Consider the following 16,169-nt stretch of genomic DNA (forward strand, 5'->3'; position numbering starts at 1 on the left):
CACAGAGCCATAGTTAACTGACAAGCTGAGCCATATCGCATCAATATCGCAGACGTATCACCAGCGATATTTAATGCGATATGGCTCAGCTTGTCAGTTAACTACGGCTCTTTGTACACAGCAAAAACTCCAGTGTTAATTTAACACTCCTGGGAGTGTATATGAACACTCAAGAGTGTTGAAGTTAATGAGATAATTAAGTGATTAATTTTGTGATGATTGATCATTATTGAAGACACCTGATGTTAACAAGCAGAATCACAGAAGGAGAAAATCACAAATTGTAAGTTACCATTAGGGCGATGATTGTTTGCTTTAGTTGGGCTCTTGAGCCTTATATGTTTACTTTAGACTTTGTTTGTCTGCTGTATCTGAGTTATAACGGCCAGATGAGCAAAGAAAAAAAGTGATTTGATGGTGTTGGTTATATTATGACATTCATCATTTGAACTTGATCACTGAACTCATTAAGATCCTTCTTTCTGACTTCGATGTATGTTGTTGGTTACAGCATAACTGTGAATCTGCATAAATATCCAGAATTTTTTATATAATAAAGGATTTCTTAAAAGTTGTTTAAAAAAAAATCTTTCTTTTAGGCACACACAGACATCAAGATTCAGTCAATGTATCTCAACCATGGTGACGAGCAGAATATTCAATTAGGAAAAGTAAATTACATAGACAATTCAGATCATAATTTATTCATACCGCAATGCATGATGGGAGCCATTAATGAGTTGTGATTGGTGGCAGCCACTGCAACATGCTTTATTATTGTCACCATTGTTGAGATTCACAGGCTGATTATTGATGTCTGTGTTTTAAATGAATATGTCTGAACGTCTTTTTGATCAGAACAATGTTTATTAAATATTTTGAATTATAAGTAAAGTACTGATAATCGTAGGCTGAAGAATCACAAAACTGCTGCTAACAAGTTAAACCAAACTATTTCAATAAATTTCATTTTTCAGATCACAGCATGATTATGTCAAAACACAACCAACACTATCAGATCACACTTTACTTTGTTCATTTAACTGTTATAAATCAATAACAGCAGTCAAACAACAGTAAAAATTAAAGTAAATATGTAATGGTCAAGACCCCAACTAAAGCAAACACCCATCACCACAATGGTAACTTACAATTTGTGATTTTCTCCTTCAGTGATTCTGCTTGCTAACATCAGGTGTCTTCAATAATACTCAATAATCACTTAATTAATCTCTTAATTATCTCATTAACTTTAACACTCTTGAGTGTTAATTTAACACTCTTATTTTAACACTTTACACTCTTGAGTGTGGACTCATATACACTCACAGCCCCAGGAGTGTTAATTTAACACCGCTCCATCTGAAAGCAGGTGATGGTGATTTAATAGTAATCAAGGGAACCGGCTTTACTGATGAGATGCGCCTAAAAATATCGCGCGATATATCGCCCAGCCCTAGCGACAACATCCATTAGTCAAAAGTCTTATTGACATATATTTAGTATGTGTTTTGTGGCCTTATTTCAGAAACTTTCATTTTTAGTGTTTTCAATAACCATGCATAAACATTATTCTCTCAAAAATGAAAACATGTACATACATGTGGCTCAACTATCATGGTAGTCCTGTTTGTGCTAAATAGAGTGTACATTTTTTTTTGCCATTGATATGTTTATAAGCAACTGAAAAAAGCACAAATGTCAGGGCATGTCAGAACATCTCAAGGACCCCAAAAACACCCCAGACCCCAGAGGGTTAAGTGACAAGATCAACAGGGGAATTGGGATAAGATGAAGACATGAAATTTAACTTTTTTTCACAAATTATTCCACTTTTCACCAGTTTCAATATTTTAATGTCAAACAAGTTTATAGTTACAGTTATATCAATCAAAATTATAAAGTGCTGTGCCTCTTTCCTTTTTCCATAACTGAAACTATCAAAATCAACTGCTGGCGGTAGATCCTTTTCCTTTTTAGCACCAAAACTTTGGAACAGTCTTCCTAACATCACAGCAAAAAACTCCAGTGTTAAATTAACACTCCTGGGAGTTTATATGAGTCCACACTCAAGAGTGTAAAGTAGTAAAATATGAGTGTTAAATTAACACTCAAGAGTGTAAAGTTAATGAGATAATTAAGTGAATAATTGAGTGATGATTGATCATTATTGTTATGTGGACTCATATACACTCCCAGGAGTGTTAATTTAACACTGGAGTGTTTGCTGTGATTGTCCAGGACGCAGACACACTCTGTCAGTTCAAAGTTAGATTAAAGACACATCTTTTTGACCTAGCATTCGCATAATACATAAGTCAATAATCTTTAAGTCAATGTTAGGCTGCATAGTTTAGATCAGCCAGAACCGGGAACACTTCCCATAAATCCTGATGTATGTGTTACATCATAAGAAGAATGGCGTCTATGCTAATATTAGTCTCTCTGTTTATCCCCAGGTTTACCGCAGTCTGTATCCAGGCCGTATCCAGATCTGATGAAGGACCAGCGCCTGGAAGCGACGACAGCGCAGTCCAGAAATGTCAACTAGGCTCTCCCCTGTGAAGGCCTCCCTCTCCTCCCTTTACGTCTCTACAGATAAAGCGTTGTTGGGATAATTCCGGTTCGCGTGGCTACATGGAAGCGATGAAAATTCTGTATTATAAATTTTAAGGCCAGACAAGTAGTTTGTTGAGGGTTGATTTGTCCACTGTTAACCCTTGCTGTAAAAAAAGTTCTGACAATATCATACTATTTTCCATTAAAACAGTAATATACCGTAGAAAACAAAACTAGCCTACAGGAATATACTGTGAATTAACAGTGCTCAAAGTCGACAATCATGAGGCTGTTTTCACAATCACACCCTATACCCTCATCCACTATTCCCTACATTAGTTCACTAATATAGTCCACTTGACAGAGTGAATGAAAAGAAGTGAGTGAATTGAGACACTGATGAACACCTGATAAGCAGAATCACTGAAGGACAGAGAAGCAAGAACAGAAAAAAGAGAAACACAAAAACTACAACTGACTTCCAGCCACACTGAGTTTGAAACCAGTTTAACATTATTTCTTTCATACATGTACAAAAGTTCTTGTTGAGAATTAACAGATATTTAGTTGTTGATATTTTATTGAAAATAATAAAGTTTGTTGTCACCATGATGGAGATCAGTAGGCCTATTTGCTTTAGTTGGACTCTTGACCCTTATCTTTTCTGTAGGAAAATTTTCTCTGGCTACTATAATTATGTGATTATAAATCACATTTGTTGTAGCAAAAAAATCTAGAGAAAGTTAGATCAGGTGATGTTCGCTGTTTATTGATGATGAACTCATCATCATGTAATTGCCTGAAGCCTTGATCTTATTCAGTGTCTAATGCTTTGATTATATTGGACTTGTGTTATTAATGTTGTGTTATAATAGAAGCTGTCTAATTTTACAGCATGAGAGCAATGTTGGTTATCAAATAATATAAAGGATTTTAAAAACATTTAGTGCAATTAACTTTTTACCCTACGTTATTACTTAGCCATCAAGAATCAGTGTATGACACTCAAAAATGGTGGCAATCAATGAAATGCTTCATGCTGCAGTGCATGCTGGTGTAACCGCACTGGGTTGCACATTAACATTAGCTCAAATGATCTATAGGGAATTTTAATAATTAATCGTGAATATGATTAATATTTTGCATATTACAGTTACATTAATTTATTCGAAGTTGAAAATAGATCGATTTGTATATATGAATAATCAATCACAACGAATTATAATTCCTCATTCATATATCAATAATCCTATTTCAGATCGATTATGAGATAACCCTTAATGGAAATTAATATAATCATAAAACGGTTGTTTGTCCAGCAAAACGGCCTTAAGATTAACTTAACAATTTCTCAACAAAAATTATCTCTTTCTTATAATTCAAAGAAAGCTATTTTCTGGCCATGAAAACAACTCTCTTGTTCCTATAAAATTTAGGTTACTGAAATCGTAACAAGATAAAGCATGTAGCTTAAGATTAACAAACCATTGACTTTGTAATTATGAGCATTTAAGACAGATGCAATCAAGGATATATGGAATTTTAATAATTGGACTAATACATCGAACTAAGGAATACAAAATACTACAATTTACATTAGTAAATATGCGTATAACAATATAAACAGTAAAAACAATACAAGACAAAAACAAATAACAGATGATGAGAGAGAGAGAGAGAGAGAGATCGGAAAATGATAGATGGAGAATGGGTGAGCGAGCGAAAATGAAAGCAACCTGTGCAAACTGAAAGCACAGTTCAGGCAAAACTCACAGACAGCAACCTTTTGACAGACAACAAGGAATCAGATCACCTTGAAAAAGGGAATATACAACCTTAAACAGCATTTAGATTTCGAGACTTGCATGTGGTCTGTTGTGCTGACACCCAAAGGCGCGTGTGTGTCGTTCTGAGTGAAGGCGTGCGTGTCTTCCGTGTGAGCAGACTCGCGCGAAGTTTTAAAGGTTCACCGAACGTGAAGTTGCCAAAAACATGATTCAGGGTTCATCTCCCTTGCTGAGGGAGAGGCGAATATAAAAAATAAAACTTAGTAAAGAAAAGAAAACGGAGATGATGACTCCCTAAGGAGCCATGGAGCCAGGAATTCTCTCAGACGAAGTGCTCTCTCGTGTGTCCCTAAGGAAGAGGAGCGCGGTCATTTCAAAAAGTCTTTTTCTTTGAGTTGACGTTGCCGGCTACGTTCGCTTCGCTGAACGTAGGGAGAGTCCGAAGACGAAAATAAAGAAAAGACTTAAAGAAAATAAAAGAGAAAACGGAGAAAAGCTCCCGAAGGAGCCATGGATCTTGAAAAACCTCTCACAGAAAAGGGGCTCACTGAAGATTTCCTGAGTCGGTCTTTTATGGAAAAGATGGGTTGACGCCTACTCTGTGTACGCAGACCAATCATCTTAGAGCATCTCGGGCGGGAAGATTTTTTCTTTGTCTTGTTAGACACGCCCACTTGAATGAGTCATGAGGAGATGCGATTTGAGCCGTTCGGCTTCCAGAAATATGAAAATTGTAAAATAATGTACATTACTGCATTCTGCTATCGGAATTTGACTCCGTTAGATTGAGAGAATTTCAACGATATCACACACGTCATATGAAGATAGGAATACAATACATAGGAATACAAAATTACATAAGATGCATATTACAAGCATTTTAAGGTTCGTTCCTTCAAATACGTCATAAACGGAGTGAATATAAACTGGGAAACACACAGGAGTATATGAAATATGACATGCTTACTGTATATTCTAAGTTTAATGTTCAAAGTTTGTGTATGTGTGTGCGTTGGAATGTTGGCTCCCCGTTATCTCTTGCAGCGGAGCTGGATGAGCTGCAACTTGGGAGTCATAAAGTTTATGACCTAGCCCTGAAGATTCGATTCCAATGGGAGAAACATTCTTCAAAAATACATTTCAGAGCCACACACTAGAAGATCATAACTATGATCAAAACAAAACTAATCAAACATGCATGCATACCGGAAGGTCAGATACAAGTCTGAGTTACATACAAAGGTCGTTTGTGTGTTGTATGTATGTGTGTGTGTGTTTGGGAATGTCTGTGGAAAGTCCATTATCTCTTCGGTGCATCTGTTTGAGGCTCACCAGGCACATTAGTTTTAGGTCCTGGAGTATCTCTGAGAGGACTCAGCATTGTAAATGATGTCAAAAGGCAACCTAAACCCAGACCTGGTGGCTCCATGCCAGTAATTTAGATGCTCGAGTCAGGAGGTTAAAACTTTAGTACTCTTAGCAAGGAATGTGTTTAGAAGAAATGTGTTTAGAAAACACAGAGAGTCAGAATTTGTTAATTCAGACCAAACGAACGAATGATTCAATAGTCCAGTCGTTACACTGGGTACCACCAATCAAAACTCACCCATATCTCCCAGCATGCATTGCGGCATTAATAAATTATGCAGCTGGATTTTTTGTAGCTTGTTTTATGCTCAGAGTTGAATATCTGGATATTTTGTTTGATTGTCACTATTGTTGAGATTCATATGCTGTTTCTTGATGTCTGTGTGTGTCTAAGTAATGCTCTAGATGAAAGGTTTTTGTGCACTAAATAGTTTTTAAAAACCAAGTTTATTATTTGATAAACAACACTGCTAGATATTCTGCAGAATTAAATGGCTTCTGTCATGACTAAAACAATATTAAGTCCTATATAATCAAAACATTATGATGGTATCGTCGCCATCATCAACATCACCTGAGCTCATTTTCTCATGGGTTCTCGCGAGAGCACAAGTTGAATTTGCTCAGCGAGTTACTCTGGTGTCGAGTAATGATGCTCATTAAATATGCCCCTCGATCTGAGCTGCACCAATCACATCAGGTTATCTGATATAGGTGGGCCAGAGGCGAGCTAAACAGATGACGACAGCACTGTGACGTCGAAGTCATTAGTAAACATTGCAAGATGGCTGTGGATGAACACCAGTTGTTTGAAACGACTTTGGCCGCTACAATGAACTAGTTAGACATGACTTTTTCTCTAAAAGAGGAACAGAAGACATCGCTTGAATCATTCCTTTGCAAGAAGGACGTTTTTGCTGTTTTGCCAACCAGATACCGTAAGAGTCTTGCTGTTTTGCCAACCAGATACCGTAAGAGTAGACTCTTACGGTATCTGGTTGGCAAAACCGCAAAAACGTCCTTCTTGCAAAGGAATGATTCAAGCGATGTCTTCTGTTCCTCTTTTAGAGAAGTTAGCTCTAGCAGTTAGCTCCGCTGGTAGTTAAGCGTATGGGGTTTATTGTTGTGATTGGTCGTAGTGTTATCCAGTTGCGTGCAGTGAGATTTTCAAATGCATGCTTGATTCCGCCCCTCGAGCTGGCTGATTTTCATTAGTTGACGCCAGACAAATAATCTTTTAGATTTAGATCTGGATTTCCAGACTACACAATTATAGCAATCTGAGATTTTTTTTTATATTACAGAGTCAAGGGTCAAGAGCACAACTAAAGCAAACGCTAACCACTATCATGGTGACTTTAAAATGCAAAATATGATTTAATTAAACCGGAAATTAAATAAAGTAAATCTGGTTAGTTGTAATTGAAGCTGGTAATAAGTGTACGGCCATGCATTTCACCTTTTTGTTTGGTTTATTCCAACCAAAATTCACCGACTGGCCAACGTTGGAGCTTGATGTCGAACAAACATTGGATTTAGACATCAACCCGACTTTCATTTTCAACCAAAATCCAATGTCTGACCGACATTGTAGTGCCTGCTGGGTCTCAACCAGAAATGACTGACTGATATTACTGATATTTACTGACCTCTGCTGGACATGTTGATTTTCTGTTCAACTTCAGTCTTTAGTGGATCATCTTCTCCAACTCCTGACGTCTGTCTCTTAATCATCCTGCGAGAGATAACACTGATTTTACTTCATCAGTAATAAGATTCTTACTATACTACATGTACAATATTTAATATTGATGATATTATTATTATCCATAATTGGATATTTTAATATTCTGTTGTTTAAAAATGTGGTAACACTTTACAATAAGGTCTAAGTTGTTAACATTAGTTAACGTATTAACTAAAATGAACTAACAATGAGCAATACATTTGTTACAGTATTTATTCATCTTTGTTAATGTTAAATAATAAAAATACAACTGTTCATTGTTTGTTCATGATAGTTCACAGTGCGTTAACTAATGTAAACAAATACAGCATTTGATTTTAATAATGTATTAGTAAATGTTGAACTTAATATTAACTAAGACTAAAAAAATGCTGTAGAAGTATTGTTCATTCTAATGTTAATAAAACTTATTTTAAAGTGATATCGAAAATATGTTGTGTGGGAGCTGGTTTTACACAAGAAAAAAATAACTAAATTATTGTTTTTCTGTTTATCTAAGCATACACTGATATTCTCAAAGATACTGTATCTTATCTAATTTAACAACTGCCTTGATGACAACAACAAACCACTGGAGAAATTTGTAAAACAACAATAACATCTTCTAAATCGTAAATTTAATGGCTACCTTTACACTTCATAACAACTGATTACAATTGTTCCATTTGCACAAAAAATATACTGAAAGTTATTTTATGATTCTCAAGGCATAATCTGAGTTACACAGGTGTGTTTCGTTTTTCTGAAAGTGAAACCAACGATTTCTGCAGGAGAATCAGCTCATGGTTATTAATTTCACTCACAACAATTACACTAAAATCTTCCTTTTGTGTCGTATATCATATTTACGTTATATTCTACTCTCTGAAAAGAGTGTATTTAAAGTAAAAGTGTTACCTGCATGCCGATGTTTGTAATCCCCTTCATCAAAGCAGGAAGAAACCTGTGTGTGGGCAGGGTTTGTGACAAAACACTTTTCACTGCCTGAGGAACATGATCATGTGGATTAGGGCTGGGCGATATATATTGTGAGATTGTTATGCGCATCTCATCAGTAAAGCCGGTTCCTTGATTAGTAGTAAATCACCATCAACCATTGATTTTGGATTGATAAGTTGGCTGATGGATTTCTTAACCAATAGGTCTCAGCGTGTGAAGGTGAACAGTGTTTTGTCTGATGTTCTTTTTTCCTCTACTGGGTCACCGCAAGGGTGTGTTCTTTCACCTCTTTTATTTGTGCTTTATACTAATGAGTGTTGAACGCAACTCGAGAGGCGTCATATCATTAAGTTTGCTGATGATTCAGTGATCGTTTCCCTCCTTGATAATGATGACTCTGATCATGGTTCTGTATTGGTAGATTTTATTGATTGGTGTAAACTGTCCTTTTTGGACATTAATGTATTAAAAACTAAAGAGATGATCGTCGATTTTAGGAAGAATCATACATCCATCTCTCCGGTGGCTATAAATGATCATGCTGTTGAGATTGTACCTCATTTTAAATACCTTGGTACTATAATTGATGAAAAGTTGACTTTTGGGGCTCATGTGGATGCTGTTTGTAAAAAAGCCCACCAGCGTATGTATTTCTTACGGAAACTCTGTGTTTTTAACGTGGATAGCACTTTTATGAAAATGTTTTATTCTTGTTTTATTGAGTCAGTTATTACTTTTACATTGGTGTGCTGGTATGGATCGCTTAATCTGAAAAATAGAAACAGACTTCAGGGTATTGTTAAAGTGTGTAGTAAGATTGTCGGCACCATCCTGACTGATTTAAACAGTTTGCATAAAGCCAGGACTCTGAGGAAGGCTGAGTTAATAATAAGAGATTCCAGCCATCCCTTGCAGAATCTCTTTAACCCTCTGGGGACCAAGGTGTTTTGGGGGCCCTTGAGATGTTCTGACATGCCTTGACATTTGTGGTTTTTTCAGTTATTTATAAACATGTTAATGGCAAAGGTGTAAATTCACTCTATATAGCACAAACAGGGCTACCATAATATGCGAGCAACTTGTATGTAGATGTTTGTATTTTTAAGAGAATAATGTTTATGCGTGGTTATTGGAAAGAATTAAAATGAAAGTTGCTGAATTAAGACCACAAAACACATATTAAATATGTGTCCACAAGACTTTTGACTAATGGATGTTGTCCCTTTGAGTTCTAGCTTCAAAATTATGTGAAAATAGTCTTGCTTTATCGTTCACAAAAAAAAATACATTGATTTAAATGGTGTAAAACAGATTTTGCTTGGAAAGCCAATATGCGAGGGGGAGGAGTAGTTTACACCTTAGATTACAATGTCCCACCCACTCTGCATAATGACTCTGCCTAATGAGCCATTCATTCAGGTGTGACACTGACTGAGCCACAATCCAAGGACAAAAGATGTATTTAGAAGAAGACTTATATTGACCATTTAAGATTTCGCTTACATCTCTCTTGTAAATATGTTTTGCTATTTTATTAAAAATGTTACAATTACAACAATAATTACAATTTCAACAATATTTCAAGAGTACTCTTTCTTTGTAAAAAAGAAAAAGAAAAAAGATTATAGGCCTACATTTTATCATATGTATTCATTAGTTTGAATATAACCAACATTGGAACATCTAACATCTTAGTCTATGACTTTATTTTTGACAAATATATATATATATATATATATATATATATATATATATAACGTTAGATATGAGCAGAAATTGCTAAACAAAAGCTTATTTGATGTGGCAGTATATTCTACAGTAGCCTAAAAACTGTACCCAAATCTAGTCAACAAGTGACTGACTGTAACATTGTTTTTATTAAATATTAGGGCATATAAATGCTAATTTGCAGTTTAATACATTGCTTATACAAATACATTTTATTTCAACATATTCCAGTCGATTTTTACTCATCTCAGTAGGCTATAGCAAAGCAGTTTATTCTTTCACACACAGACGCGCGATTTATATTTAGGCTAAACAGTCTTTACAAATATGTACCCTTCATTCATCTCACAGAAAGGCGAGTCATATTATAGAAATGCGATTCATCTTTTTGCGGTTTGCATAGGCCTACACTAACGTTATTCCATAACGTTATTCCACACTTGAGAAAAGAAAACAGCCTACCTCACTCCTCAGCGGGATCTGCTCCTCATATCAGGAGATATTGCTCCTCATATCAGCACTGTTCTGAGGAATCTTTTCTTCATAAGGTAGGCTATATTATGCCTCACTCGATCGCGACGCGCTTTGTTTACAGCTGATGTGGGCGTTTCACAGGTCTCAAATAGTTCTCAGAATTTGCGTTTGAATAGCACGCGCTCTCCGGGGAGTGGTCACATTACTTGTGAATCATCTCGTAATGAGGTCGACTGGAGTCGCTCTCTTTTTATACAGATTACAGAAGCTGAGAATATTTGTTTTTTATATAAATTACTTCATTTAACAGATGCGATCTCAAGCTTTATGCCCGTGGGTCTGTTTGCCTGTTTGACTGAATTTTCGCGGAGTTATAGATCATTTTCGAACGCGTTTCAAATGGGAGTTTACTGACAGAGAGAAGGCAGAAATCGCATCATGTTAATTTTTCTTTATTTGTCAAAAAGCAAAACACTTTATTTTTATTGTGAGTATACAGAAAAAAAATAGAAACTGAACAGGATCGATTGATGTATTACACGAAAATGAAAGATCAAAATTAACAGAGCATTTAGTGTTTATTTTCATTGCTAAAAAAAAAAAAACGAGCAAAACGCGCGGGCGCGTTTTTGGTCCCCAGAGGGTTAAGTTGTTACCTTCTTTACGTAGATATTCTTTACCATTTTGTAGGACAAATAGATTTAAATTCTTTTGTACCAGTTGCTATTGGGTTTTTGAATAATTAATTATTATTATTATTATTTTTATTTTTTTCTGTACTGTTTGTTTCTGTGTGTTTGTGATTGTATAGATTCTGCTGGCTGCAAAACAAATCCCCTCGGGGATAATAAAGTTGACCTGACCTGACCTGACCTGCTTTCAGATGGAGCGACATTTACTACACAGCAAATAATTTAGTGATGATTGAGCATTATTGAAGACACCTGATGTTAACAAGCAGAATCACTGAAGGAGAAAATCACAAATTGTAAGCTACCGTTATGGCGATCAGTGTTTGCTTTAGTTGGACTCTTGACCCTTATATATTCACTTTAAATTTTGTTTGTCTGCTGTTATTGATTTATAACAGTCAAATGAACAAAGAAAAGTGTGATCTGATAGTGTTGGTTATGTTTTGACATAATCATGCTGTGATCTGAAAAATGAAACTTATTGAGATAGTTTGGTTTAACTTGTTAGCAGCAGCTTTGTGATTTTACAACATGTGATTATAAGTATTTTTCTTATAATCCAAAATATTTAAAGGGGTCATGAACTGGTTTGTTTTATTATTTTATAATGTTGACTGGGGTGCCCTTATAATGTTAGTATGATTTTTACATAAAAAATTGTCATAATTTATAAATAAAAGCCATTTTTCCAAGCCTGATTTCTGCCTCAGATTCGAACGCTCCGTTTTAAGGGGCGTGTCTGCTGTGAGACTGCAGTGCAAACGCCCACTGCTGTGATTGGCTGACATGCTTGCAATGAAATAGCTAGTATTACAGGAACTCTCTCGAAAACTTTTACTACGTTTTTACTATTACAGCTATCGAGATTAACAAATCGTGAAAAGTATCGTTTAAAGCATTATATTTAAATCTATTCCATCACATGAAAGGTTGCAGCATGATGAGCACTGAGCAGATGACAGACAGTCTGTTGATCGCGTGAATAAAGATCTTATCATTGCAACGCAATTTTTGCACTCTCACAAATGCTTACACCAAATCACAATGCAAACACGATGTGAATACACAGTAAGAGCTTCGTTGTGTAGTGTAACAGTGTCATTATTTCATCACGAGTTTGGCAAGTGTCCAGATAAGCTCTCGCGGCTCGCGCTGTGCTGTTTGATTGACAGCTTGGGCGAAAGGGATCGTTCTTTGATCGCTTTCTGTAGGCTAGGCTATATAATTTAATAACAGTTTAAAAAAATATTATTTTCATAATACTACGAGAAATTATGTGAAGTTGATCGTTTAGTCACTGATGCATAAACAGTATTGAACGATTTTAAGAGAAATATCTGAACTTGAATAATTACACAGAAATCACTGATCGCAGATCAGGCATTAGAATACACATGGTTACTTACATGTTGCTGGCAGATCCGTGTCGGGAAATTGTGATTGACTGATTTAATAAAGTTTAACCATGCTGGAATCCGAAGGAAGCTTATGACTGTCTTCTTCCACAAACAGGCACGCACAATATTTAGTCAACAGCATGTTTATTGCTTGTAAGTAGCTCGATCCGGTAGCAAATATCATGTCGTCCTATGTTATTTAGCATGTTTGGGCGAATCGGTGGGTGGGGCTAAACAGGCCGTGTTGAAGTAGGCGTTGATCTTCTTTTGTGGAGGCGGTGTTTTATCCTCTTTGACGTCATTGTTCCCCACTTTGAAAAATGAGTCGTTTGCTGAGCCTGATGTCTATAAAAGCTTTTATTGGACTAACAAGGTAGTTTTCAGTTCTGAAACTTACAGGATATTATTATAGTATGATGATCTCTTATATGTCAAAAGCTCAAGGAAACTTTGATTTCTCAGTTCATCACCCCTTTAATAAACATTGTTCTGATCAAAACACTTTCAAATGAATTTATTTAGAAACACAGACATCAATAATCAGCCTGCGAATCTCAACAATGGTGACAATAATAAAGCATGTTGCAGTGGCTGCCACCAATCACAACTCATTAATGGCTCCCATCATGCATTGCGGTATGAATAAATTATGATCTGAATTGTCTATGTAATTTACTTTTCCTAATTGAATATTCTGCTCATCACCATTGTTGAGATGCATTGACTGAATCTTGACGTCTGTGTGTGCCTGAAAGAAAGATTTTTTTTTTAAAACAACTTTTAAGAAATCCTTTATATTATATCTAAAATTCTGGATATTTATGCAGAATCTCAGTTATGCTGTAACCAACAACATAAATCAAAAACAAAGTTCAAATGATGATTTTCATAATATAACCAACACCATCGGATAACTTTTTTTCTTTGTTCATCTGGCAGTTATAACTCAGATACAGCAGCCAGACAAAATCTAAAGTTAATAATATAAGGGTCCAGCACAATTAAGAGATTAATGCATTTATTGTATTAGGATGTCTTTTAAAAACAAAACAACACCAAACTGTACATTTAAACAAGTTTAATTATACATTTATAAATAAATAATATCCGTAGATGTCCTGAACAAAATGATGGAGTAGCTCATGTTTTCATGTTTCCACTGTTCGATCGCGCCCGCCGACACACACACACACACACACACACACACACACACACACACACACCATGTTCCAGCATTGCAATCTTGACATTGCAGCCTGTTCATTATAGCCGTTATAAAATATAATAATAATAGTCAACCGAACATATAAAAATTCCACTGAACTGTGCTGGATCTCTTGCTGCAGAATCACAACAATAAAACAAAGTGAAAACCATACTACCCGTATAAACCTCACACATAATATCAGTGAGTTAAGCCACTACATGATGATGATTATATTCTTATCATCAATCAGCTTAAAGCATCTGACTACATTTTCTCTTGTTGTTCTCACCATAACAAACAGACACAGCTGCCAGAGAAAAACTAATGTTAAAAAGTCAAGAGCCTGACTAAAGCACACACGGATCGTCATAATGGTAACATCAAACCAAACTATTACTTTCAAATAAATAATCAACATCTTAACCTCTGTTAATTCTCAATAAGAATTTCTGAAGACGTCTGACAGAAATAAAGTCAGTCTGGTTACTAATAAGTGAAGCTGGTAATGCTGTTTGTGGAGTTGTTTAATCAGATCTTGAGAGATTTGATGTATTTTATCTTCAGTTGATTTCATCCAAGGTTGTGGCTGGAAGTAGTTCTTGGGCCCTATCTTGCACCCAGCGCAATTGACTTTGTACACCGACGCATGTATCATTCCTATTTTGCACCCGCGCACAGCGCGTTTTTCCCTCCACAGAAGCACGTCGCTAAACTAGGGAATGAACTTGCGCTCCCTGGGCGGTTCAGCGCAAAAAAGGAGGCGTGTTCAGGCGCAAACGTTCCTTCATGCTATTTTGCAGGTTTAGAATACAGTTGCGCCACTAACCAGGAAAAAATAGTTTAAAGTCAGTGGCGCGTTGCGCATGTTATTCATATGCTATTTTAAGGGCGCATGCTTGGCCATAATCAATGTAGCGTGTGCACAACGCGCATACACTTTGATTCTCTCATCTACACAGAAGCAGCAGTTTTCATTTTTGCAAATCATACATTATTACGATAGATAGATAGATAGATAGATAGATAGATAGACAATTTATTATAAAAGCATACATCTAGCTTACACATTTACCCAAATTATCAAACGCCTTTTTAACCTAAGTTAATTTGGGTGGGTTTCTCCATCCCCAACGTCCCTGACGAGAGCGTTGCTCTCCTTGGCTGTGAACCGATCCTGGCGCTCCTGGCAAATCCGCCGTTATAATAGGAATCCGCTTTAGAACAAGCGCGCCTGCTGTTAAAGGGAATGTGAGATGATGCTCTGATTGGTTTATTTCACGTTACGCCCAAACCACACCTATGAATAATGAAGCTACTTCAGACCAACCCATTTTAGATTTGCGCCTGGCGCAAGAGTCATTTATCCCGCCGGGAAAATAGCAACAGCGCCAAGACCCGCCCACAAAGTTACTTGCGCTTTGCGCTTTGACACTTGCGTTTCAGATCGTTAAAATAGGGCCCCTTGTGTTTCTCTTTCCTTCAGTGATTATGCTTGTTAACAGCAGGTGTTCATCAATAATGCACAATCATTATTCAATCACTTAATTATCTCATTACCTCCACTGATTAAGTGTTACATTAACCCTTGTGTTATGTTGGAATTAAGTGCACTCCCCTTATGGTTCGGTCAAATTGACCCTAATTGGATTCAATACAATTTCTCAAAAATCACACTATGAAAAACAACAAAGATTCAGGTACAAACTGTAAACTTTTAATATCAACATTTGTCAAATATTCCAAAAATATATATCTGAAGATATGATTTAATGAAAATGTTTTTTTTAACCATTTTTTTAAAACGGTTTTGTTTTGATAAAAATTGAATATACATTATATTTATATATATTTGCATATACTTTTTTTTTTTTTTTTTTTTTTTTTTTTGCTTAGAACATCATAACTGAACAATTAATCAATTAATCTGAGCTCATTTTTCCTGCTGTCTATGTCAAAGTCTCAAGATATTTCAGATATCTTGAATATATAAATGAGAGCTTATTTTACTATCTGTGTCTGTCAAAGATTTTCTGTAATTTGCAATTAATTCTGAACACCATGATTTAGCTTTTTCAAGTGTGTTTGGTTTGGGTTAGAGCACTTTTAGATACACTTACACTTTAGAACTGGAGTTGATGCCCTGACATACATAAAATGTTTTTATTTTGTGTCTGTACAGTTGCTTTTGAATAGCTGCCTATGATGGTCAAATTGACCTGCGAACATCACAAACGTAATAGTAATTTTGTTTGTATATGTCAAAAAAAAAAA

General features: G+C 35.8%; 1 protein-coding gene across 1 annotated transcript in view; it reads right to left on the reverse strand.

Moving 5' to 3' along the window:
- LOC307164136 (uncharacterized protein) overlaps nucleotides 1-8,391 on the reverse strand; it is a 47,307-nt gene extending 38,916 nt beyond the window's left edge. The window contains exons 1-2 of the mRNA XM_079880586.1: nucleotides 8,359-8,391; nucleotides 7,364-7,439 (exon numbers count right to left, since the gene is read on the reverse strand). Of these exons, the coding sequence (XP_079736712.1) occupies nucleotides 7,364-7,439; nucleotides 8,359-8,388 (106 nt within the window). The 5' untranslated portion in view covers nucleotides 8,389-8,391. The remainder of the gene's footprint in view (nucleotides 1-7,363; nucleotides 7,440-8,358) is intronic.
- Between the last annotated feature and the right edge of the window lie 7,778 nt (nucleotides 8,392-16,169).

The sequence above is a fragment of the Squalius cephalus genome (genome assembly GCF_949319135.1).
Source record: "Squalius cephalus genome assembly, chromosome: 1".
Classification (NCBI taxonomy): domain Eukaryota; kingdom Metazoa; phylum Chordata; class Actinopteri; order Cypriniformes; family Leuciscidae; genus Squalius; species Squalius cephalus.